Source organism: Camelus dromedarius, chromosome 5, assembly GCF_036321535.1.
Source record: "Camelus dromedarius isolate mCamDro1 chromosome 5, mCamDro1.pat, whole genome shotgun sequence".
In the NCBI taxonomy this organism is placed as follows: Eukaryota; Metazoa; Chordata; class Mammalia; order Artiodactyla; family Camelidae; genus Camelus; species Camelus dromedarius.
Window position 1 is genome coordinate 21,296,459 of NC_087440.1, and position 24,341 is coordinate 21,320,799.

Genomic DNA, 24,341 nt, shown 5'->3' on the forward strand with positions numbered 1-24,341 from the left:
TTTGGTAAAGATGGGACACTATTCCCAATTTACAGATGAAAAAACTGATACTGTGTGAAAATAAAGTGACCAGGGCCAGGGTTTTGTTTTGTGTTTTTTTTTTGTTTGTTTTTTGTTTTTACCTCATATCATAGACTCAACTCCTTTTTTCTTCTACATTTTGCATTAAGCCTAAATGTGCAACTTTATGACATACCTGCTGTTTTCTTGGGGTAAACTGCCAGATACAGATCTTTTTTTTTTTTTATTTTCCTGTTTTCAAAAAATTGAAGTATAGTCAGTTTACAATGTGTCCGTTTCTCATGTACAGCATGTTTCAGTCATACATATTACATACATATATCCCCTTTTCTTATTTTTTCACTATAGGTTACTACAAGGTACTGAATATAGTTCACAGTGAAACTTTAGGTTTTGGTGGGTGGGGTTAATTGGGTTTATTTATTCGTTGGGTGAGGTGCTGGGGATTGAACCCAGGACTTCATACGTGCTAGCCATGCACTCTACCACTGAGCTATACCCTTCCTCCACCCTAAGATCATTGGTTCTCAAACTTTGAAATTCATGGACTCACCTTGGGGACTTACTAAAACAGAGTGCTGGACCGCCCCCCCCCCCCCCCACACACACAGTTTCTGAGTCAGCAGGGCTGGAATGAGGCCTAAGTGCATTTCGAAGGAGTTCCCAGGTGATGCTGATGGTGCTGTTCTAGAGACCACACTTTGAGAATCACTGTCCTAAAATAACTTTTATAAGGGTAAGAAACTTGAACTAGTTGGGCTTATAATGGTAATACTAAAACTACCTTTTATTGAGAGCTTAGAGTGTGTCAGGCATTGCTAAGTGCTCACAACCCTAAGTAGGTTAAAAAATGATAGATCATTTTGCAGTTAAGGAAACTTAAAATTTCTAGAGATTAAATTTCTTGAACATTACAGCTAATTGGCTAATTTCCTAAATGGCAGATCTCCATCCCAGGTCTAACGCCAAAGCCTGAATTCTTCTCTATGCTACGCTGCCTAAGACGGTTGTAAGATTAAAATCCTTTTTCCGCCAGTGGCTACTCGGATTTAACGATGGAGAAGCGTACAGGATGAGCTGGGGATACAGGCACCAAGAAGCTCCTGGAGTGTGCACTAGAAGCTGGGGCGGAAGGGGCGGGGCTTCGGCTGCGGAAGGGGCGGGCTTGGATCTGCAGGAAGTCCCGTGTTGATGATGGCTCTATTGCCGAAGGGCCTGTAGCAGGGGGTCCGGGCTCTTTCTTTGGCTTGATTGCTGCCCAGCACCCGACCCAGCAGTCCCGGTGAGATTGCGGCGGCCACTCCGCTCGCCGCCATGCACGACGCCTTCGAGCCGGTGCCAATCCTAGAAAAGCTGCCTCTGCAGATCGACTGTCTGGCCGCCTGGGGTGAGGCGAGGGGCCGAGAGGCCAGGCTGGGTCAGCGCGGGAGCGGCTGGGACCTTTCAGGAGGCTAGGGAAGTGGACGGGCGTCTGGCTGTCTGGAGTCTGGTGGGACAAGGGGACTGAGATGAGGAAGGGCAGAACATTGTTGACAGTGAGGGTGGTGGGGATGTTTGGGCGATCCCCGGGGACCCAGGCATTTTAGGGACGTACACCTGCCCGGAGTTGGAGGTGGAGCTTTCCTTATTAATTGTGCTCAGCTTTGGCTCATTTCAATCTCAAAGCAGTCTTTAGTTTGAGGGGATAAAGCAGTGCGAAGTTCTCAGCCTTCCAGAGGCTTGCACTTGTCCAGGCCATTGTGTTGTTTTCCAGGTGAAAGACAACACTGTTTTGTTTTTTTGTTTTTTGGCGTTTTTATTGTTGTTGTTTTGCAGAGAACAAGTTAACACCTATGTCTTTTCTCCCTTAGTGTCTACTCATCGCTTTCTTCTCATTACTGTAGCTAACTTGTTACTCTCCACTCTTAATCTAGCCAAGTGTTTGATTGCCTTATAGTCAAAGTGCACAAGTTACTGGACTCTTGTAGGTAGAAGAGCATCATTCCAGTCTGTCATGAAACCTAACCCATAAAAACTTGCAGGATCCTCTTGGGATTGGCCAGTGCAGAAAGCAGGGTCAGGCATCTCTTCTGTGCCTAAAATACAAATGGTTTCTGGAATAAACCTTGACTCCTAACTATGAACATTATGCTTCTTTCTATGAATGTTTGTGTCTGATTACCAAAGACCAAACAGAAGTAATTTTTAGTCTTTCCTGTTAATGTCCAGATCCTAGAAATCAAAGACCATAAAAATGTGGCTCAGAACCTTTAATCAGATCTTATACTGAGCTAGGTACACATGATGGGCCTGGTGGAATCTTGGTGGTAACCAGCATCTTATTCATCATCTGTGGACAGTGCCACCCAGTCAGAGTTCATCACATCCTCTTCCATAAGGTGCTTTCACTTCAAATCTTGTTAATGTGGGCCTCTCCTCTTTTAGCAGCTCTGGGCCTCTATAAAGTCACACCTCCACAGAAGGCTGTCCTAGTCCTTTGGGTTAAGGAGAGATTCCTGCTTCCTCTGATATCTCAAAAATACCTCCATTTTCTGTCATTAAATGCTGTCAGTGAAAATTAAAAATAAATAGAGGAGAAAAAAAAGAAATTGATAAAAATGGAAGACCTGATACTCAGCACAAAGCTTATTCCCCTGTTTCTTCATCAGGTATGTATTAAGTGCCTGCATGGACTAGTCTCTCCTAAAGACAGGAATATAAGGATGAATAACAAACAGTGCCTTTGCTCCTAGGATACAGTGGCAGACAAAGAAATATGAACAGATTATAACACAAGATTAGTGATACTAGAGACAGGCTTCCTGATATGGGAACGTGGAGAAGGGCTATTCCACTCAGCCTAGAACATATGCTTCTGAAAAGGATGGATGCAGCTGCTTACCACACTTTACTTAGCTTGTCAGGATCCTTGACTTTGATACCCTCTGGGACTAGTAGTACATGTCTCAGTCTGTCTCACCAACTCCACTTTATCACAGTAGAGATACCCTGTACCTGTGCTTTCCAGGAGCACAGTTTTGAAATGGTAGGTAGTTTTCAGCCTGCATGATCTCGAGCCAAACAGGAGAAATGCCCATTGCCTCCTAGGATGCTGTGACTGGTATGAGCTACAAGAGGCCATTTACCATCTCCTGTCTCAAAACTGCTTCATTTTCAGACTTTAGCAGCAATAAATATTGCTATTTCTAGTTGTTATCCCTTCTGTCTCCACCGTGACTTTAGGTGGAAAGTTCATCCAGGAACTTCCAGGATTCTGGAGGGCCAAATAATATTTGAGCTGGAAGATGTCATAGAACCACCATAACCCATCTCCTGGAAAATGGAAATGAGGAAGTTATTGATGATAATGGTGGTGATGATGATTTCTCCCTACACTCCAGAGTTGTAGAATCCAGCTGCCTCTTTAGCATCCTCACCTGGATATCTGGTAGCGTGGCCAAAACAGTTCTTGATTTCACAACATGCCTGTCCCGCTATATCCTACATCCAGCAAATGGCATTTCTGCTTACCCATCTGACTAAGGCCAACGGCCTTGGAATTATTCTAGACTTCTCTTATACAGCCACAGCCAATCCATCAGCAAATGTTGTCTGCTCCACCTCCCAAAAAAATCTGCAGCCCAGTCTCTTCTCTCCATCTCCACTATCACTACTGTTGACACACAGTTCTCTCACATCTGAATTACTGTAGTAGTCTTCTGACTGATGTCCCTGGGTTTGCCATTGTGCCATTTGCAGTATTTTATCCATACAGAGGTTGAGCGATCCTTTGAAAATGACCAGGTCACATCCCTCCTCTGCTCAAATTCCCCCAGTAGCTTCACATCACAACTATAAGTTCCAAAGTCCTTACCACGATTTGCGGCACCTGTCATGATCAAGCCTCTGGTTACTTTGCTGACTTTATCTCCTATGCTCTTACCCTATGCTCCTTTCTGGTACTAGTCACATGGTCTTCCTTGTTCCGTGAACACATAAAGCACGTAACTACCTCAGGGCCTTTGCACTTCCTGTTTCTTCTGCCTGGTACTCTCTCATCCTCTATATTACATGGCTCATTTCTCATTTCATTCAGGTCTCCGCTGAGATGTCACATAAATCAGCAAGACCTCTAACTATTCTACATGAAGGAAAATGCCACATCCACCAATGTGCTACTCTTTTACTCAGCCTTATCTTCTTAGCACGGATTGCCACCTAATGCTGTTTTGTATGTTATTATTGTCTCTCATTCTGTATTAGAATATAAATTCCTTCAGAGCAGTAACTGTTTTGTACATTGCTTTATTTGCAGTACCTAGAACAGTTCCTGACTCATAATGGATACTTATTAAATATTTGTTTAATTAATAGTAATAGTAATGGCTTCCATTATAGAGTACTAATTTGTATTAAGCATTTATGAAATAATAACTCCATTATGCAAAGGAAGAATCTGAAAATTTAAGTAGTTTTTCAGAGGTCACATGTCCAGTAAATCATGTCTGATTCTAGAGCCTGGTTCTCAAACTTTAATGTATATTCAGAGGCTATAAAAAAATGAATGGATGTGTGTGTATATGTGTGTATACACAATGATTTTTACTTATATTTCCCAAGGAAATGATGGAAAACTAAATTAAAATGATTAATACGGTTATCTGTAGGAGAAGGAAGAGAACAGGGTGGAGTGGACAAGGATGGAAGCTAGACTTCTCATTGTTTTAGCTTTGGTACTCTGAATGTCTCATGTAATTAAAAAAATTAAATTTAAAAATGCAGATTTCAGGGCACCACTGCAGAATCATTGCATCAGAGTCTCTGGGAGCAGGGCTCAGGAATGAGCACTTTTAATAAATCCCAGTGATTCTGATGCAGCTAATCAGGGGCTAATGCTTTGAGAAACAATGTTCTTTGGCCTGGGGCCCAAAGAAGGGAAATGACCACTACCGTGTTTGCCTGTGGACTCTGCCATGTTCAGCGGTGGTTGTTTATCACATGCGTTTGGACTGGGTTGCACTGTTGGATGGAGCTTCATTAGGGTAATTGTGGGCAAGAGGGTTCCACCTAACTTCCCAGGAGGAATCAAGTCCAACCTTGTGTCTCAGGATTCGGCCATCAGGAATTTTCTAGGGCTGACCCTCTTTTGTTTTTGTGTATGTTGCCCGTTTGTGTAGTGCATTCCACTTTCTGATGTGCAGTGTTGAGTCTCAAAAGGGACTGTCTACCCCGTGCTGGGCCAGCTCTGCAGGTTTCTCATTTTCTGTGTTTTGCATGTGTTATAACATGTCCCAGAACGTGCATGGACCAGCGTGGGTCAGGGCCTCTGGCCACCTGCCCCCTAGCTGACTTCTGTAATCAAAGTTCTGTGCCATTATTACATCTGGATGCTGCACTGTTTTTCCTTACGAGTTTGAGGATTATATATGAGTATGTGTGTGGTGCTTTTACTAGTTAAAAAAAAGTTGTTGCAATACTCTGCATATTTGATAAATGAATTTTCCTCAGCTTCTCCAAATGGATGCTTGAGAACGGTCAAATTTCAGTTAAAAAAATTTTTTTTCAATTTTAGTGAATTAGTAGGGAAGGGCATAGTTCAGTGGTAGAGTGTACACTTAGCATGCACAAGGTCCTGGGTTCAATCCCCAGTATCTCCACTAAAAGATAAATAAACCCAATTACCACCCCCCCCAAAAAAAGGGAAAAAAAAGAATATTAAAAATTTTTTTCAGTGAATTTATCTGATTCCATTTTATGACCAATAGAGTAGCTATTTGATAAGAAACGTCTATTGGCAAATAAACATTTCAATAAAAATGAAAAGTAGACTCTTGAAAGTCATGCTGAGGAGTTGGACTTCGTATTGGGGTAGTGCAGCTTCATGAGGACTTTTTAAGCCCCAGTGTGATGGCATCGGAGAGATGCTCTCAGGTAACCGATAGCAAACATGGAAGGACACACAGAGTGAGTGAGACCAGCCATGTCCATCGCAGGGGTCCCTGAAGAGACTCTCCGGGAGAGGGCTGTTGTCAGGTACCTTGCAGAGATAAAATTGATGGGCCTTGCAGACCTGGTTGGGAGATGAGGCTGTTAAAAGGGGTAAAGAAAAACAGGAACTGGCAAGGGATTGTATGTCAGGGTGAAGAGGAAGGATGGGGAAGATGGTCAACATTATGTTGGTCTTTTGGTTATAGATTTTTATGTATGTTATGAATGAATTAAAAATTTTTTCCCACTTCATTTTATATATATCTGAAATATCAATGAGTGTCCTGAAATCAACTTTAATTTTATCAGTTGCTCGATACAGTGGTATCTATAAGTAAAGTTCTAAACATAGTATCTTTTGCAAAGCAAGCATGATGCACTGTATTTTTTTCCCCGTGTTTTGCTCCAGTTTAAGTCTCCAGCCTTCCTTTAGAGCTAGTATTATTTCTGATTTCCATTTATGTTATTGAGAGCACACAGTGTCATACTTTTTGTGTCCTACCTTTACTTTAAAACACAAAAGGAGACAGAGTCACTCTCTTTTTAAAACACAAAAGGAAGATTAAGGGCATCAACCTGAAGAAATGTTCCTGGTGTGGCTCCTGACCTGTTCTTAGAAACATAACCATTGCCTTTCAGACAGCCTCTGGCCAACACCCATTCTTTTGAGATGGAATGTGTTAGTAAGTGCATCATAGCTTGTGGTTAAGGGTCAGACAGATTGGGATTGGAATCCTACTCTGCTCTACATATCTTACTACCTACATGACTCTGGACAAGTTAACTTAATCCTCTGGGCCTCAACTTCCTCATCTATAAAATGGGTATTTAAGAAAAGGCCATACTTAAAAGGATAGTTGTGAGGATTTGTGAAATAACATAAGTGCTTAGCATTTCCTTAAACACAGTGTATGCTCAATAAAGTTTGTCTATTTATATCATTAGCCAATATTTTATTTTAGAAAGGATCAAGAGTTTAGGAAGGGAATGAGTGACGTTTATGTTACAATATCAAAAAGCTGAGGAAGTGTCTGTACATGCTTAACTTCCCTGAATGATTTAATGTAAGTCTGTCAGGGTAGTTATGTAAGTCCTTTCAGAACCTTTTTACTTTTAGCCTAGACCAATGTCTTCCAAAATGCTCTCTAAACGAACAGCATTAGCATCACCTGGGAACTTGTTAGAAATTCAGGTTCCCAGGCCCATTTCCAGACCTACTGAATCAGAAACTGAGAGCCAGGCCTAGCAATCTTTTAACGAACCCTCAAATAATTCTAATAGACACCAAAGTTTAAGAACCACCATCCTAAACTATCTCTCTCTTTTTTTTTTAATAAGAGCTTTATTGAGATGTAATTCATATACCATAGAATTCACCTATTTTAAACTGTACAATTCAGTGGTTTTTAGAACAGTCACAGAATTGTGCAAGTATTGCCACAGTCAATTTTATAATATTCTCATCACCCTAAATAGAAATCCTGTTTCTTTTCCCCCAAGCCCTCCAGCCCAGGGCAACCACTGATCTTTCTGTCTATAGATTTGCCCATTCTGGACATTAATAGAATAGAATCATGCCATTTGTAACCTTTTTTGTCTGGCTTCTTTCATTTAGCATAATATTGTCAGTTCCATCCCTAGCGTAGCATATATCAGCCCTTCATTCCTTTTAATGGCTGTCTAATACTGCATTGTATGGATGTGCCACATTTTGTGTATCCATTCATCAGTTGATGGATATTTAGGTTGTATCCACGTTTGACTATGGTGAATAATACTGCTGTGAACATTTACGTACAAGTTTCTGTGTGGATGTAGGTTTTCCTTTCTATCATGCCAATATCCATGGGTGGTATTACTAAGTGATACAATGTTGGTTTAATCTCTTGAGGAACTATTAGACTATTTTTCAGAATGCTGCACCATTTTATATTCCTGCCAACAATGTACGAGGGTTCCAGTTTCTTCGTATCTTTGTCAACACTTATTAATCTGTTAGATCATCTTTTGAGATCGTGAATTCTGTAAGCTTAATGTGCTGAGACGCTTCTTGTTTTTCCTAAAGTAACATCGTTAAAGCTTCAAAGGCTTTAACTGTTATTTCTGACATTATATCCCTAGTTTCATGTTTATACTGTCCATTTTATGATTTTATAAACTTCCCTCACATTTTTGATCAGTTAAATTTTGAAACAAGGAAGCCAGGGACATTTTCCATTCTCTAATATGTCTCTCCTCCTAGTTCAATAAATGTTTTTTCCATTGGTTGATTCTCAAACATTGCTTGAATATAAACATTCCTTAGTTTTGCAAAACACCTTGGCTATCAAAAGCAACTCATTTTCTTAACCCTTTGATTTCTGATTATAAGCCCGAGCTAAAGAAATAGGGTCTCACTAAAGCTGATTGACCTTTTCTTTTCCAGAGGAATGGCTGCTTGTTGGAACAAAACAAGGACATCTTCTTCTTTATAGGATTAGAAAGGATGTTGGTAAGTGGCAACTTTCCAGAACCCAGTAAGAAGTGGCTTACTGTTCATATAAAAAAAACTTTTGCTAGTCTGGTATACAACTGTTCAACCAGTGATTCCTAGACCATTAAAGGAGTGATTGGGATTGGTGGTAGTGCAGTGGGAAAGTGGGGAGAAACTTGTGAGCATCTCCAGGGTTTTTTTGGTTGTTTGTTCGCTTGTTTGTTTGTTTTCTAGACTATAATTCCTCATCCCCCTCTGGGAGGTGGAGCTGGGTGTTTTTCCCTTCTTACTTCTTGGAGACTCATGCCAGAGATAATAAATATTCCTGATGGGAATAAAATTCTCATATAAATGGTGTGGTAGTAGGAAAAGAAATTAGGAGCCATTGATTGTAAAGATCTTGTTAACCTCTAACCTCTAATGGGTAGACTAGGACAGAGAGGACTGGGTTTGAGTCAGGCTTTACTTCTCTTTGGCCATGTGACTGTGACTAGGTCCTTTCCAGTGTCAGTTTCCTTTCTATAAAGTGTCTTACAAAATTGTTTGGTGTCAGATGCAAGGACTTTGAAAACTAGAGCTTTAAGCAAATGTTACTTTGTCAGTAAAAATGTAGAATGATAGCTAAAAGTATTTGAAGTTTGTTCTGTTAGAATATTCTCTAGTGGGGAAAAAAGTCCCTCACTCCCTCTTCCTGATTTTATTTCTGTGCTCTCCTTACGGAAAATTAATGTGTTTGGGTATTATATCCTGGAGCTACATAACTATAGAAATGGGCTGTTAATGCCAGAGTAGGTTCAACCATCTGAAATTGTCATTATTTGGCTATATGAGAAAAAACAAAATGTATGGCTTTCAGCAGTAAATAGCTAATCGGTAACTTCCCATAGTAAATGGTACTGACAAAGCCTGCTCTTTGGAACTGGTAGTAAGGGTAACATATTGGGGGAGAAGAGCAGCTCACTGGTGTAAGGGAGGAAGAAAATTCTTTTTTACTCTACCCATTTTAGGTTGATTGAATGGGGACCTGTACATCACAGAAGCAACAAAACAAAGGAAAAGGACTTTGAGTTTCTAGGATGGCAAATTACAGGAAGGCAAATGTACTGGGGAACTAATTGTAGATAAGTTTGTTATGTAGATTCCTTTGGTGCTGATAAAGGTCTCTAAATTGATTCAGTGTTGTCCTTGGTAGAGAGGGGAGGGGAGGTACCTTTATAAATTTATGTCTTGCTCTTAGGCAGATGGGGGAGAGGAGAGAACTTTTCTTAGATTTCCTTCTTCTCAGTTACCTTCAGTTTAAAATGATCCTTAGGCCAGAGTAGCACGTCTGGGGGGCCATATTCTGCTACCCTTCACTGGTGCACTAGGGAAGGAGGAAGGTCAGGTTTTATGGTGAGAAACCAGAAGATGAAAGCAGGGTTTATTTCATTTTTAAGGTTTTCAACTTTCCTTTAACTCAGAAGTCAGCCAACTTGTTCCAAAAGAAGGACCAAATGTTACCCAAAAACTGGCTTCGCTTCTTGGAGGGTGTTGAGCCAAAAGATACAACCAAGGCAAAGAGTGGGAGAAGGAAGGATTTATTACCTGTGGCAAGTGAGGAGAACACTGGGGATCTTTCTCAAAACAGTTCTCCCTGAACAGCAAAATTGGGGAGATTTTAAGCTAGACTCCCCATGCATATTCATGAAGGGGCTTAAGCAGTCACAGAGTCCAAGCTTTAGGTGACTGAAGTCACGAGGGTCAGAAAAGGTCAACATCATCATCCCTTAGGTTCCAGTTGATCTGATCTGGTGGTTGAGGGGGTTTTTAATTATGCACAATTAAAAAAAAATTTTTTAAAGCGAGGCTAATCTCTACCGTTGAAATGGAACTGGGAGTATTGACACCTAATTTGTTATCTTTGCTTTGTTTCTTCTCTTGCCTGATAACAGGTTTGTTCTTTTGTTCCCTGAAGATCGTTATTACTGAGACCTATTCAAGGACGAGCATTTGTGGCCAGGCTTAGACCACAAAATGGCTTACACTCAAAGTGGTTTCTTTTGTGCCAAGAAAGCCATGCCTGATTCTTTCTCCAGGGACCCCCTACCTTATCGCTTACACACATAGTAAATATTTTAGGCTTTGCAGGTCATAAAATCTCTGTCATGACTATTCTACTCTGCAAATAGCAAAAAAGCAACCATAGACAATATGTAAATAAATGGATGTGGCTGTGTTCCAATAAAGCTTTATTTACAAAAACATGTGGAAGGCTGAATTTGACCAACAGGTGATACTTTGCTAGCCATTGCTTTAAATTTTTAGTTCTCAGAGCCAAAATATTTGTATTCTGTGACATCAACCCAGTCTGTAATTTAAAAATTAAGCCTTCCTTGGATTTTATTCAGCATTCCATAACTGTTTTAACTGTCTGCTGTGGGCTCAGATGATGTGTAAGACAGGGAGATAAGAGAGCCTAATATTCTTATCCCAATAATCGATTCTTTGTGACATCAAATGCTAACTACTGTAATAAAGTAACTTGTTTAGCATACCAATTCTGTAGGCTTCAGTCTACTCGTATCTTAGAGAAGTGTTAGATTACTTCTCATCTGAGGTCTTGACAACTTTATGTTTACTTCAGCAATGCCCTACCCTAGATCAGTAGTTCTCAAAGTATGATCTTGTGAATGAAAATGTCACCTGCTGTATCAGTAAACAGCCACTGCAATACCCTGACCATGCACCTGAGGGGATTCAGGATGGAGAAAAACAGGACACTGGCCTTAGATAAGGTATTTATCAAAGGAATGATTTCAATCAGCCCAGACTCTTACATCTTCCCATACATAGAAAATCGCTAAATTCATTAACTTGGGGTGTCTGTTTTTCTTAAATAGCAGTAATCTTTTGTAGTTCCACTACCTGTTTTTTTGTTTGTTTGAACTCCTATATACCCTGGCTCCTCCTTTACCTCTTAGCAGTCCTTTAGAGCTGTCTGAGAGGCTGCCTCCCAGGAGCAAGTCCTCAGCAAGTCCTCAGAATACGACATAATTCTCGACTTTTAGGCTGTGCTTTTTTTTTTTCAGTCGACAGTTTCGAGATCCCAGGAAGTCCCCAAGATCTTTCAGAGGATCCACAATGTCAAAACAAAGTTCACAGTAACACTAAATCATTATTGCTTTTTCACTGACATGTAAAATAAAGTAGCTAAAACTATTGTCGCTTAGCACAAGTTCAAGACAGTGGTCAGCAAACTTACTGGCTCCACACTGTACTAGCAGTCTATTTTTGCCCAGTGTGTACTCACAGTGCTTTTGTTTTTTAAAGCCAGTTTCACTTAAGAATGTTCTTTGTGAGGCAGTAAAAAGTATTAATTTTATTATATCTAGACCTTTGAAAACACCTCTTTTAAATAGTCTCTGTGATACAATGGCAGTACACAAACCACTTCTGCCGTGTGCAGGATTCGAAGCATAGTGGCTATGTCTCCGAGAAGTACTCCTGTGATTGAGTTATGAGCTGAACTGACCACTTATTTCATGGAGCATCATTTTTGCTGGTTTTCAGACCATTTGGCTGTTCCGTAGATGTCTTCTTAAAAATGAACAAAGAGAGCCTGTTGCTTCGAAGAAAACAACTGGCAGTATTTGTTACTAACGATAAAGGCACAGCTTTGAAGGGAAAATTAGAATTGTGGAAAAATTGCATCCACTCCCAGGAGCTTGACAGCTTCTCAGTACTTAATGATTTTTCTCATGAGATTGGGGTGATAATGAGAATGATTTTTTTTTTTTGAGTCCTATAACAAAATGTGTCAGCATTTGGAAAATCTGCATAACTATATGAACCAGTATTTTCCAATGCATGAAGTTTCTAAATCAAGCATGAATGAGAGATCCATTCAAAGTGTAAAGTAGACCAATGGACTTTAATTTAACAGAGAAGTTCATTAATATGTTTCAGATTCCAGATTGCAAGAAACTCCATTTGTCAGGTTTTGGTATAGCATCAAAGAAGATCCACAATTATATGAAAAAGCTATTAAACTCTTCCTCCCTTTTCCAGCTGAATGTCTGTGTGAGGACAGATTTTTGTCATATGCTTCAACCAAACAACCTGTCAAAACAGATTAAATGCAGAAGCAGATGTGAGGTTCAGCTGTCTTCTATTAAGCCAGGCATTAGCGATTTACAAAAATATAAAACAGTACTTTTTTTTAATTTGGGAAGATAGTTATTATTCATAAAAATATGTATGCTAACATGGAATGAGCTAATTACTATTAGGTTTAAATCAGTTAATTCATGTTTTTAAAATTCCTCAGTTTTAATTTCTAAAATGGTAAACATTGGTAGCTATAATCCATGTAAAAGTATTGGTCCTCAGAAATTTTTAAGGTTATGAAGGGGTCCTGAGACCGAAAAGTATAAGAATCTCTACCCTAGATAATTCTGCTTACAAAGAGAATTGTGGAGAAATGCGTTTAGCATGCACGAGGTCCTGGGTTCAATCCCCTGTACCTCCGTTAAAAAAGAAATAAACCTAATTACTCACCCCTCCCCCAGCAAAAAAGCAACAAAAACAAAAAGAGAATTGTTAGAGGTAATAAAGTCCTTTTCAAATACAGAACTCTTTATCAAGTAGTAATGACTAATTTTTTTTTTCTGGTGAGATATAATGGTATAATACAGGGCAGGTTTCTAAATCTCTCACTGCTTCAGGGTCCTGTCTTCATCGCATCTGAGTGACAAGGGGAGGAAGTAAAAGCAGCTTCGGTGGCATGGGCCCTTGTGGCTGCCGCAAAGGATCTCCAGCATCATACCTGGGGCAGGGAGGGGCACCACTAGCTGTGGGCAACATCCCACGGTCAGCGGTGTGAGCAGTGTCTCCCTGAGCTGGGAGGCAGGTAGCAGGGTGTGGGCTCAGCACACAGGCTTGACGGAGTTGGCCTCTGGGCTCTCTCACTGGCTGCTTGACCCGTCAGGTCTGTCAGCTATGAAAGTGGAACAATAATACCTACTTCTTGGGGTGGTTGTGAGGTTGCAGAAGATATATATAACAGAACCTGGCACTTAGTTATTGCTCAGTTAATGATGCTGTTATTACTATGATAATTATTTTCTTTGACTCTTTGGTGACTTTTGATGCTAAATATTTTTGTCCAGCAAGACTGGCTTCACCTGTTTTTATGGTCTATAACTTTCTTCCCCTTCTTTGTAACAGTGTCAGCAGATGTAGCATCACCTGAGAGTGGCAGTAAGTGTAGCTGCATTAAATTGCTTTAGCTCTGGCGATGGTGTTGAGTGTTTGCCCTGTCCTGTGATGCAGGACATAGGGTAGCTGCTGGGATTTAGTCAGTCTGTCTAGATCTAAGGATGCTTTCGGCTGGGTTTCATTGCTTGGGGGTCCTATATTTGACTGTTACTTTTTACACTCTTCTTCTGTGAATACCCTGCCAAGGTACTATTCGGTAGGATAAAGTCCTCACCAGTACCTTGCAGCTTCGGTAAACTTCTGTGGTGTGGTCCTTTATGCTAATGCCGAGTGAAGGTGCATGAAACCCTCTGTTCTAAAGTTGGAGTTGAAAGCAACTTACTGTACTCAGTAAAGACAGCTGGGTACTTTAGATTTCCAGCTTATAACCTTTTAGGAATTCTTTAGATTCATGTAGGAGAGCCAGATGGAGCAGCTTTTTTTTGTTGTAGTTATTTTTTTATAAATTCCTGTGTTTGGAAATGTGACTGCTTGTTTCTTTCCCATAGGTTGCAACAGGTTTGAAGTGACACTAGAGAAATCCAATAAGAACTTCTCCAAAAAGATTCAGCAGGTAGGCAGTGATGGTGGCCTCTACAAGAATATTTGACTTTTATGAGACCCCTGTCAAAGCCAATAACTTTGGTAACGTTACTTATTTATCTTTGACTCCTCTGCTCTCTGCCTCCCATTTATTCAGGGATCTCTGTCCACCCATCACATACCTAAGATCCTCTTTCATGAGCACATAAATATAAGTCAGATCCCTGTCATTGACGTAGGCTTTTAGTCCCTTTTTAGTATTGTAGGTAAATGGATGTTGGCTAAATCTTGTCAGAAGTGTTTGAGTCTAATGATTTGCTATTTTCCAGATCCATGTGGTTTCCCAGTTTAAGATCCTGGTCAGCTTGTTAGGTAAGAAAAGAAGTTGCATTTGTATTTCATATGTCAAAAAGCAAAAGCTATGACCTGATTAACCCTTTCATGGTTAAGTTGATAGTTGTTACTTAACAATGTAACTGACAGATTCCAAACCAGGTACAGCAGGGTACACAGGTAATAAAGGCACCAGCATCCCCCATAAACTTGAGCTCTGTTTTCCAAGAAGTATCACCCCATTCATTCATTCATTCATTCAATAATTGAGCCAATATCTCTTGAGCTCTACTCTAGACACTGGGGATACCAAGTTGAATGAGACAAGGTTTCTGTCTTTGAAACTTAGGTTCTGATTGTGAAGACCAAAATGACAGAAAGTAATCGTGTTAGCAGTGTAATAAGTTACAATGGAAATTTATAAAAAATGTTGTGGGATCTTAGTAGTGGGAGGGACAACATTGTCTAGTGGATGTCTAGGATTTCAGAGGGAAGAGAGAGGTAGGCAGAGCATTGTAGGCAGCGGGACCAGCCTCAGCAAAGGCCCTGAGATCTGGCCAGACTTAGGATATGTGGGGGAGAGTGGCAAGAGCCGGTGAGAGACAGATCAGGGCCACACTATTTAGGACCTGTTTGTTTCAAAAGCCATCGTTTCATGGAAGGCAGCCAGTGAGGCCTTTTCCTGACAGGCAGAAGGACTAGAAACTTGCCTCATGCTCTGTGCTGTTCAGCCCAGGACCCAAATGGTAGAATCATTTTAAACTTAGTTTCTAGTCGACAGGAACATTTAAAGTAGCTAAGACTAGATAAGAGGCCCTCGTGAAATTATTGTGCTTGCTTTGCTAGAAAAGAAATCCTTGCTTTGGGTTTTTTACAAAATCCACAGGAAGTTTCCTTTCTCTTATTGGAGCCTCTTAATGTAAGTAGCTCTGAAAGGAATTTCTTGTAAAAATATTGCATCACAATCCAGACTTGGGAGAAAGACAGAGTGTAAGAGTGCTCTTTGGAAGTGAAAGAGCTCCTTTAGTTGAGCCAGCCCAAATTTAAAGGAACAAAATATCCAAGTTTCAAAGACTAAGTGACCTTAAGTGTCGTGTGCTGGTGATGGACCAGCATAAATCATTGTTAGTGAAGCTGAAGATCCATTTTCTTCTCCAGCCGACATTTGCCATTTGCTTCTTCTGGTTGTTACAGTTTTTTGTTTTGTTTTGTTTTGTTTTGTCTTAAAGGTAGCTGTACTAGAAAACTGTGATCATTTATAGTAGTGTTTTATCTCCTTCCAAACAGAAAATAATATTTATGTCCATGACCTGTTGACATTTCAACAAATCACTACGGTTTCTAAGGCAAAGGGAGCATCACTGTTCACATGTGACCTCCAGGTAAGTGTGGGCAAGGTGAAATCTGACTTTGTGCTTTGATCTACATCTTTCCTACCATTAGATGGGAAGGATAAGATTGATATCCAGACTCAGCAGAGACTCTGAAGAGAGTATTTGATTTTAGATTGTATTAGAGAAGTTTCCCCCTTAGTATATGACCTGAAGTTGAAGCACTTGCATTTTGTGTGTGTGTGCTAATTAGAGCACCGGACAGCCGTCTTTCAGGAGGCAGCTAACCAAAGATGGAAGCCCTTGCCGTGGACAAACCGTTAGTGGGAAATCGAGACTGTTAACAGTACCTGAACACAGCAATAGGACATTAAACTGACTCTTGTTCTAAACATGTCATTGTGGTCTTTGTCTTTAGGCAGTTTTCCTATTCAGAAAAGACATTTCTCCTGATTTTTGCCAATTCATCGTCCTTCAAGATCTACCCCACCCCTCTGCTCAGCTTTGATCCCTTTTTCATATTTGTGGTCTACATTGACGCTGCATCGGTTGGGCACTTTCTGTCCCCCCACTCCTTTAAAGCATTAAACGTGGGCTTGCTGTCACTGACACAGGCTGATCCCTGACCCTGCATGTATTGACAGCCATGAACAAGAAACATTTAAGAAAAAAGGGAGGAAGCCGTTATGTAGGTTCTCCTGTCTGAATTACGAATGTCCATGGGATTGCTGGGGCCGGGGCCTCTGACTGACGGCCCTTGGGAAGGAAGTGCTCCTCAGCCTCTTGTTTCTGAGTACATCTTAGAGAGTGGTGTACTTGGGCTCAGCTTGTCTGGCAGTGTGACTTTGTATTGGGGGGGGGTGTTCAGATCAGTGGCCATTTCAAGGTAGAACATCCTTAATTCACTTGTCACTCAGTTACGGCGTCACCATATGCACATCCTCATTCGCTCTGGGCGTCTCTTCCCAGCACACAGAGACTGGTGAGGAGGTGTTGCGGATGTGTGTTGCCGTGAAAAAGAAGCTGCAGCTCTATTTCTGGAAAGACAGGGAATTTCATGAATTGCAGGTAAAGTCCACGGTTACCTGGTCCATGGGTTGGGTGGGAGCTGCTGCTAAGTTGACCCATAGCTTGAAAGACTTCCTGTTCAGTTCTTGTGAAGCTCAGGACCCCAGTCTTGGAGTTCTCCCCAGATGAATGCTCTGCTTGAGTACCTGAGGGTTATCCATGCCCACCTGTCAAAGTGTCCGGGCCTGCAGAGGCAGGGGTGACAAATTCTACATCTATATAGGTTGATTTATATCAAAGAGGGTGAAAACCTTTTATGAATGCACCTTGTCCAGTTCACAGGTGACTTCTATTTTTATTATGGGTGGCTTCCTGGCCTTGTGCTAATAGGATTATATTCAGATGAGGGTGAGGGTGATTTTACAGAGTTGGGGTAGAATAACAGGAAGGTCTTTTTTTTTTGCCTTAACATCTTTCCAGCTGAACTCTTGTTCTCTTTCTTCAGGGGGACTTTAGTGTACCAGATGTACCCAAATCCATGGCATGGTGTGAAAACTCTATCTGTGTGGGTTTCAAGAGAGACTACTACCTAATAAGGGTAAAACTTATTATTTTGCAAATGTCATCTTGGGGAAGATGATTATGAATTTACCTGGGGAGATGATAATGTGCTTCTGAACTGCAGGTCAAGAGCATTATCATGGGCTGCTATCTTGAGTCTTAAGTGCTCAGGAATTATATACTAATCGTGATATTAAGTTAAGACTTTGAGTTTCCTGCCCCTCAAAATCTTAGTATATCATTATAAAAATTATTATTATTATTATTATTATTATTATTATTATTTTAATGGAGGTACTGGGGATTGAACCCAGGACCTTGTGCATGCAAATCATGTGCTCTACCATTGAGCTATGCCCACCCCCCTGTTTTTTTAATTTCAAAAGCCATCTATTTTATTATAGAAAATATAGATAAGGAAAATAAAAGAAGTACAAGTCATCCATAAACCCCCCCACTCAAGTTATCACTGTTAACTTTTTGCTGATGGACTTCTGCCCTGTTTACAAAAATATTATACTTTATAACTGGCTTTTTTTCTCCTAACCTAAGTGGGAAATATCCATGACATTGGGTTTTTTCCCTATAGTGTGTATACTGTATGTAGAAAAGGTTGGTATGCCATTCATTTTATCAAGTAGTATAAATTTCTTAGCTTCATACACCTTTCATGATCCCCAGACTTGGCAATTCTAGAAGTTTTTCTCCCCACCTCCCACCTCCCTGCTGTGTTACCTGTTTATTGTTTAACTAGTTAATATATTTGTTCTATAATTATATTCTTGGGATAGCCTAATTTGATCAGCATCTACATTGTGATTACAAAATTTCTCCTAACAAACTCAGTATTTCTTTATGCCAGACAAGGAATGTTACTGGCTTTTGTAGGTTTGGGGTTTTAATTTGATTTTTCAGACCATCTATGTTCATGCCTGTGGCTGGAGAATGCTGGGTGACTTACTTTGTGTCTTCCTGTAGGTGGATGGAAAGGGGTCCATCAAAGAGCTCTTTCCAACAGGAAAACAGCTGGAACCCTTGGTTGCCCCTCTGGCAGATGGAAAAGTAGCCGTGGGTCAGGATGATCTCACAGTGGTGCTCAATGAGGAGGGGGTCTGCACGCAGAAGTGTGCCCTGAACTGGACAGACATCCCGGTGGCCATGGGTGAGACCGCCATAGCTGCTGTTTCCCACTTTGGGTGGGGGTTGTGCACCCCCCGTGGCAGAACGGAACCCATTCTTAGCTTTTGCAGACTGCAGATACACTGTCATCCGCTCTGTTTCTTTTCTTGTAAATAGATGAGTGTTTGAGGGTCATTAAAAATGGGATATTCTGGTTTTTGTAGGAAGTTAGGTTTCGTCCCAGAGGGGAAGAAATATAAACAGAACTGTACATTTTAGGAAGTGATTGTCTACTGCTATTTTTACCTCTTAGTTCCTTTTCTTTTACCTCCTTTTAAATTGTTCTGTTGTGTCCTCTGCCAAACAGACTACATTTGGAAATTAGTGGAAATTCTTTGGTTGGTCCTCTAATACGTGTAACTCAGCATCAGAAGGTTTGTGATGTGGTGGTTGTCGCTGCTCTTGTTTTTGTAGCTTAGCAGCACAGACTGCATTCACGTGTCAGTCTCTGTCCTACTCGTTAGCTGTTTCTGCTCCTCCGCCTGCCACAGGCTCTCAGCTCTCTGCGATGGTATTGCCTGGGAGTGTGTGAGCACGCTCGCAGCAATTCATTTTCAATTGGAAGAGTGAGCATTTTCATAATAGTTACTGCTGTGGAGGGGGCTGCAGACATGCTGTCTTTAAGGGCCGTAGCTTGGGAGACGAGCATTACATCTTGGAAAAAGAGGTGAAACAAGGCACTGCTTAAGGTGTTAAATCAGAAGAGTTAAGATTTTCTAGTTTAGAAAGGGGAAGTACATTGTTCAATACATCAGTAAGAAGTTTCATTAAGATTGGACTAGATCAGGCAGGGAATTTAGGATCTGGCTTGAAGAAAAATTTCTTTCTTTCTAGGCAGAAAGAATAGTTGAACAGTGAGCAGAAATACGGAAGACGTGCTGATTGTGAGAGGGCAGGCATTCCAGAGACTGACCTGGCTGAAACAGGCGGTCTGGATAACAGAGGAATACGGGCAGGGTTGGTTGTTAGAGGCCCATGTGAAGGTCTGAGAGGCCAGCAGATCCTAAGTGGTAAAATTGATAAAAGCATCATATTCTAGGGTGATTATTCTGGTGGTGTTTAGAGATGAACAGACCAGAAGGAAGATAAATCAAAATGACCGTATTTTACACCACTCAAGATGATGTATATTAACAGGTTTGGGGAAGCTAAGAGCTTCACAAGAGGCTTTGTGATGTTCTAGGGACCCTTGTTTTCCCTTCGGAAGAGGAACCACGGCAGATGAGGTGAAGATGCGGGGCACTGGAATTAGCTTTCTGATTCCCCAGCGTAACAGTTCCTGTTTTAAAAGCTTTGCTAGTGCCCGGCACCTTTGGCCATGTTTCCCAAAAACATTTCTGTGCCTTAACATACTGAGGGAGAGGAAGTTCTTTCTGAGGCGGGTGGGAGAATCACCATCTGACAGGAAGAAGCGTAAACTTCTTAGGATGGGCCACCTTTTAACTTGGTTGATGTTTCTGCTCCCCTCGTCACTCCTTCAGCCAGGTGCCCATCATTTGCAAAGGACCCCTCATCACTGTGCCTTCGTCAGTGCTGTTGCCTTTTCCTTTCTTTGCCCAGCAGTGTCCTGCTTGAGTGACAAGGCCCCGTTCAGTGGCACTTCCTCTCTGAGGTCTCCTCTGACCTGCAGGCAGGATTAGTCACTTCCCCCTGGTGCTTCCACTGCCCTTTCAGGTTTCTCCGTCATGGCAGCTGCACTGTCCCACTGGCTGTGGTGCATTGTCAGTCCCCTCTCCTCGTGTAGGAGCTCCAGGAGCTCTGGGCTCCAGTCTTGGTCCACGTTGAGTAGTGCCTGAAACATCATAGCCTCCTAGTAAGTGCTTGCTGAGTAGTCAGTCGCGGTCACTGTCAGCCATTTATCGGCCACACTGCCAAGTTTGAAGACACAGAGACCCAGACCATCTCTGTTGTCAAAGAGCTGGGGAGACTGAACAAATGATAAGATGTGACCACCAAGAAGGGTTTCTATTCTAGATTACTTCTTTTATTAAGTGAGATCTTATGAAAATGGGCCAGATTAAAAAAGGACAGAGAAATTTTATGTATTTATACAAATTAACATGAAAGAAAATTGGAATAGCTTTTTAAAATGAGGCCAGCATAAAAAGAAAAGAATCCAATACGAAACAACATGCTGCTTAATTTTAATTTTTGGTAAAATGAAAAACACCACTATGATAACAATTAACAGCATTCAGATTGATGAAAGTATCTTTAGGTCTCGTTTCCTCATTTCTGAGTTCCCTTCTGGCTTTGAAATTTTATCAGATTATTCATTTAGAATATAAATATTGCAGATATAATATGGAAAACTTTATCAGAAAATAAGTAACAAGGAAAATAAATTTATAGCAAGTTAGCCACACTAAGAAACTATTCTTATGCATATATTCTTTGAGGTTAAATTTTTATATGGTAATTATGCCATCTAGTGGTTCATTTTTTACTAATTTTTTTTACCTTTTAAAAAATTTTATTTTTAGTTGTCATAAAAAAACACGTAACATAAAATCTGTCACCTTAACCATTTTTAAGTATATAGTTCAGTAGTGTTATGTATATTCACATTGTCGTGCAGCAGATTTCAGAACTTTTTAATTTTGCCAAACAAACTCTAACCTATTAAACAACAACCCATTTTCCCCTCCCCCTAGCCCTTGGCAGCCACCATTCTACTTTCTGTGTCTATGAATCTGACACTCTAGATACCACATATAAGTGGTAAAAAATGGCTACACTGAGAATGCCATCCAGCTGCCTTCTCTGTGAACTGTGGAGCATCAGGTGGAGCTTTGCATCTTTTCTCTGTGAAAATCTCAAGCAGAAACAGCCTTGGCCAGATGTGTGGATCTCTTTCTTTAGCATAAGTTTTGGGGAAAAAAGAAGTTGCCCTCCTCTTGCCTTCCTAAAGGAATGAAAGAAGTTACGTGACCTTGCTCTCCCACTGACGTGTTGTTAGGGGCAGCTGCAGCAGGCCTTTGGCCTGGCTCTGTGACTGATGAGAAAGAAGCCAGTGACGCTTTCACCCAGTTCTTGCAGGGAAACAGTAGGAGTGAGATCAGGTCCCTCTGAGCAAAGCTGGTTGCATCCTTTCTGTGCAAGAGATTTCTCTGAGCATCACTGAGACAAACATTTTTTTTCTTTGTATATCACAGTGTAGGATCCTGGCTTGGTATTTGACTAGTGGACTATTTGGAGATCCAAAATGCAGCTTAGAAATGAGAAGCTGAAACAGTCCATAAACCTAAAGCCTTAGACCAGAACCACAACTCAAGATGTTCTCTCTTGCACAGAGCACCAGCCTCCCTACATCATTGCAGTGTTGCCTCGATATGTGGAGATCCGAACATTTGAGCCAAGGCTCCTGGTCCAGAGCATTGAATTGCAAAGGCCTCGTTTCATTACCTCGGGAGGGTAAGGGATTGTTTTCTTTACTGTAGCTGCCATATTATTCCAAAACTCTAAAGTCATCTGTGTCATCATGAAGCCCGTCCTCTTTTGCTAATCCTCTTACTCCTGTCTCCAGATCAAACATTATCTATGTGGCCAGCAACCATTTTGTTTGGAGACTCATTCCAGTCCCCATGGCAACCCAAATCCAGCAGCTTCTCCAGGACAAGCAGTTTGAATTGGCTCTGCAGCTTGCAGTAAGTCTTGTGTTTGAGATCCGGGAGTAAATTTGCCTTCCTCATTATTCTCCAAAGCAGGTGATTTGGGTTTAAACATTCATATTTAGTTTCGACTGGAGGAGTAAGCACAAAGCTGAAAGTCAGGGGGCTTGGATTCTGGATCTGACCCTGCCATAAAATATCTGTGTCACTCTTAAGTGATTTCCCTTTCTCAGTTTGCTTGTCTGTCAAATGTAGAATGAGTGCCAATTATAATAATAATATTTCATAGAATTAATAGGACAATAAAATAATTGAATAGATATAGTATGACCTGGAAAAATGAAAGACAATACAGACATTAAAATGACAATCATAAATGTCAAGATTACAGTTTGGTTGAATGCACCAACTTAAGGGCTTTCCAAAATCCCTTTCCCCAGTAGGCTCCTGTGCTTGGAAAAGCAGGCCTTTTTTAGGTATTCTGAACCCACCTTAAGCCCTGCTGCAGTCAGCAGGGCTGCTCTCTTACGACTGTCACTCTCCTTGAACATTTGCATGGGGTGTTACTCACAGCAAAGTAGTGACCGTGCTCTTTTTCAGTGATGCTCCCATTGCCAACACACTTCTTGGAGATTGACTTTTGAGTCCTGTCTTGGTCTTCTAAACATCCCCCGTGGTGATTACTGTCACCTGTAAAGGGTGGATTTGATTTTACGAAACAAGTCATTCCGAGCCTCACTTAGTCATTAAACCAGACACTGCCAATTTGGTAAAAGAGATTTTTAAGAAGATAATAGTAGGAAAAGTTTTTAGAGTATCTTATAAATTATTTCTGAAAGAAAAACAGTGGTCACAAATTCTAGAATACAAATGTTTATAATCATATATGGTAGAAACTTCCAAAGAGCAACGTGTATTTTAGATGTTTAAGTTCTAGATTTGGAATAAAAATCCAGTCTTTATTTATTTATTTTTTTTTTAATTTTGAGGGGAGGGTAATTAGGCTTTTGTTATTTGTTTATTTTAATGGAGGTTCTTGGGATTGAAGCCAGGACCTCTTGCATGCTAAGTATGCACTCTATCACTGAGCTGTACCCTCTCCCCCCAAATCCAGTCTTAATGGTTAGACACATTTAATCTCCCATAAAGACTGTTTCTTTCTTGGGGCATTAAATTTCAGCATCTTACTTTTTCCCCCAACTCATCTGTTGCTCTAAATTATTTTATTTTCATTTTAAAAATAATGAATCCCCATGAACCCACCTCCTGCCCCCCAAAATAACTTATATAGCCTCCATGTTCCTCCCCATCGTATCCCTCTGCCTACCCTCCAGACACAGCCATTACCCTAACTGTTGTGTTTATCATGCCCTTCAAAAATTTTTGTTAAATCGTTTACATATATTTGTGTGCCTGAATATGTATGTAGTTTTTGAACTTTATAAAAAGAGTAGTATGTAGCACATAGCTTTTTTAGTATATTTTTTTCTTAACAGGAAGGTCTTGGGTCTTTTCAGGGATCCTCCTCCTGTAGGTTGTCTCTTTAATCGTCTGTAAGGAAGATGGAAGTGGGTTTCCATTTTCCCTTCTCTTTTCTGTGCTTGTACTCACCAGGTATTCTGCTCTGTGATGAAAGAAGCTTGCTTGATATCATCTTAGCTCTTCAGGGACCTATCTTTTATTTAAATAAATCAGAGAACATACATGAAACTTTCAGAGGGCAATTCCCTACTAAACTTTGGAATTGGGCTGGAAAAGACATCCTAAGTTTGGACCCTTTAAGTGTAAGTAAGAGCAGGAGCAGGAAATGGGGAGAGTTACAGAGCTCGAGGAAGTTAAAGAAGTGAAAACAAGTGTGGAGACAAGTATTTCCAGGACGCTTGGAGCCCATCTTGACTGGCATGGAGGGTGTGGCTTGAACGTCTGGGAATAACCCAGATCAGAAGGCCAGGCTCTGAGAGCCTGTAAAGCACCAAGCAAGAGAACTTAGCCCAGGTGCGACCATGTGCTGATGATGGTCCAGACTAGGGTGACAGCAATGGAAAAGGAAAAGAAAGGAAGGGAAAACACTGAGAGACA

General features: G+C 40.9%; 1 protein-coding gene across 1 annotated transcript in view; it reads left to right on the forward strand.

Annotated features, from left to right (window-relative positions):
- Window positions 1-1,181: 1,181 nt before the first annotated feature.
- The window catches only part of VPS39 (VPS39 subunit of HOPS complex), a 39,476-nt gene continuing 16,316 nt past the window's right edge, over window positions 1,182-24,341 (forward strand). Inside the window, exons 1-10 of the mRNA XM_031453246.2 lie at window positions 1,182-1,408; window positions 8,414-8,479; window positions 14,206-14,270; window positions 14,569-14,611; window positions 15,860-15,954; window positions 16,873-16,971; window positions 17,417-17,509; window positions 18,451-18,634; window positions 21,945-22,065; window positions 22,178-22,298. Coding sequence (XP_031309106.1) covers window positions 1,336-1,408; window positions 8,414-8,479; window positions 14,206-14,270; window positions 14,569-14,611; window positions 15,860-15,954; window positions 16,873-16,971; window positions 17,417-17,509; window positions 18,451-18,634; window positions 21,945-22,065; window positions 22,178-22,298 — 960 coding nt within the window. The 5' untranslated portion in view covers window positions 1,182-1,335. The remainder of the gene's footprint in view (window positions 1,409-8,413; window positions 8,480-14,205; window positions 14,271-14,568; window positions 14,612-15,859; window positions 15,955-16,872; window positions 16,972-17,416; window positions 17,510-18,450; window positions 18,635-21,944; window positions 22,066-22,177; window positions 22,299-24,341) is intronic.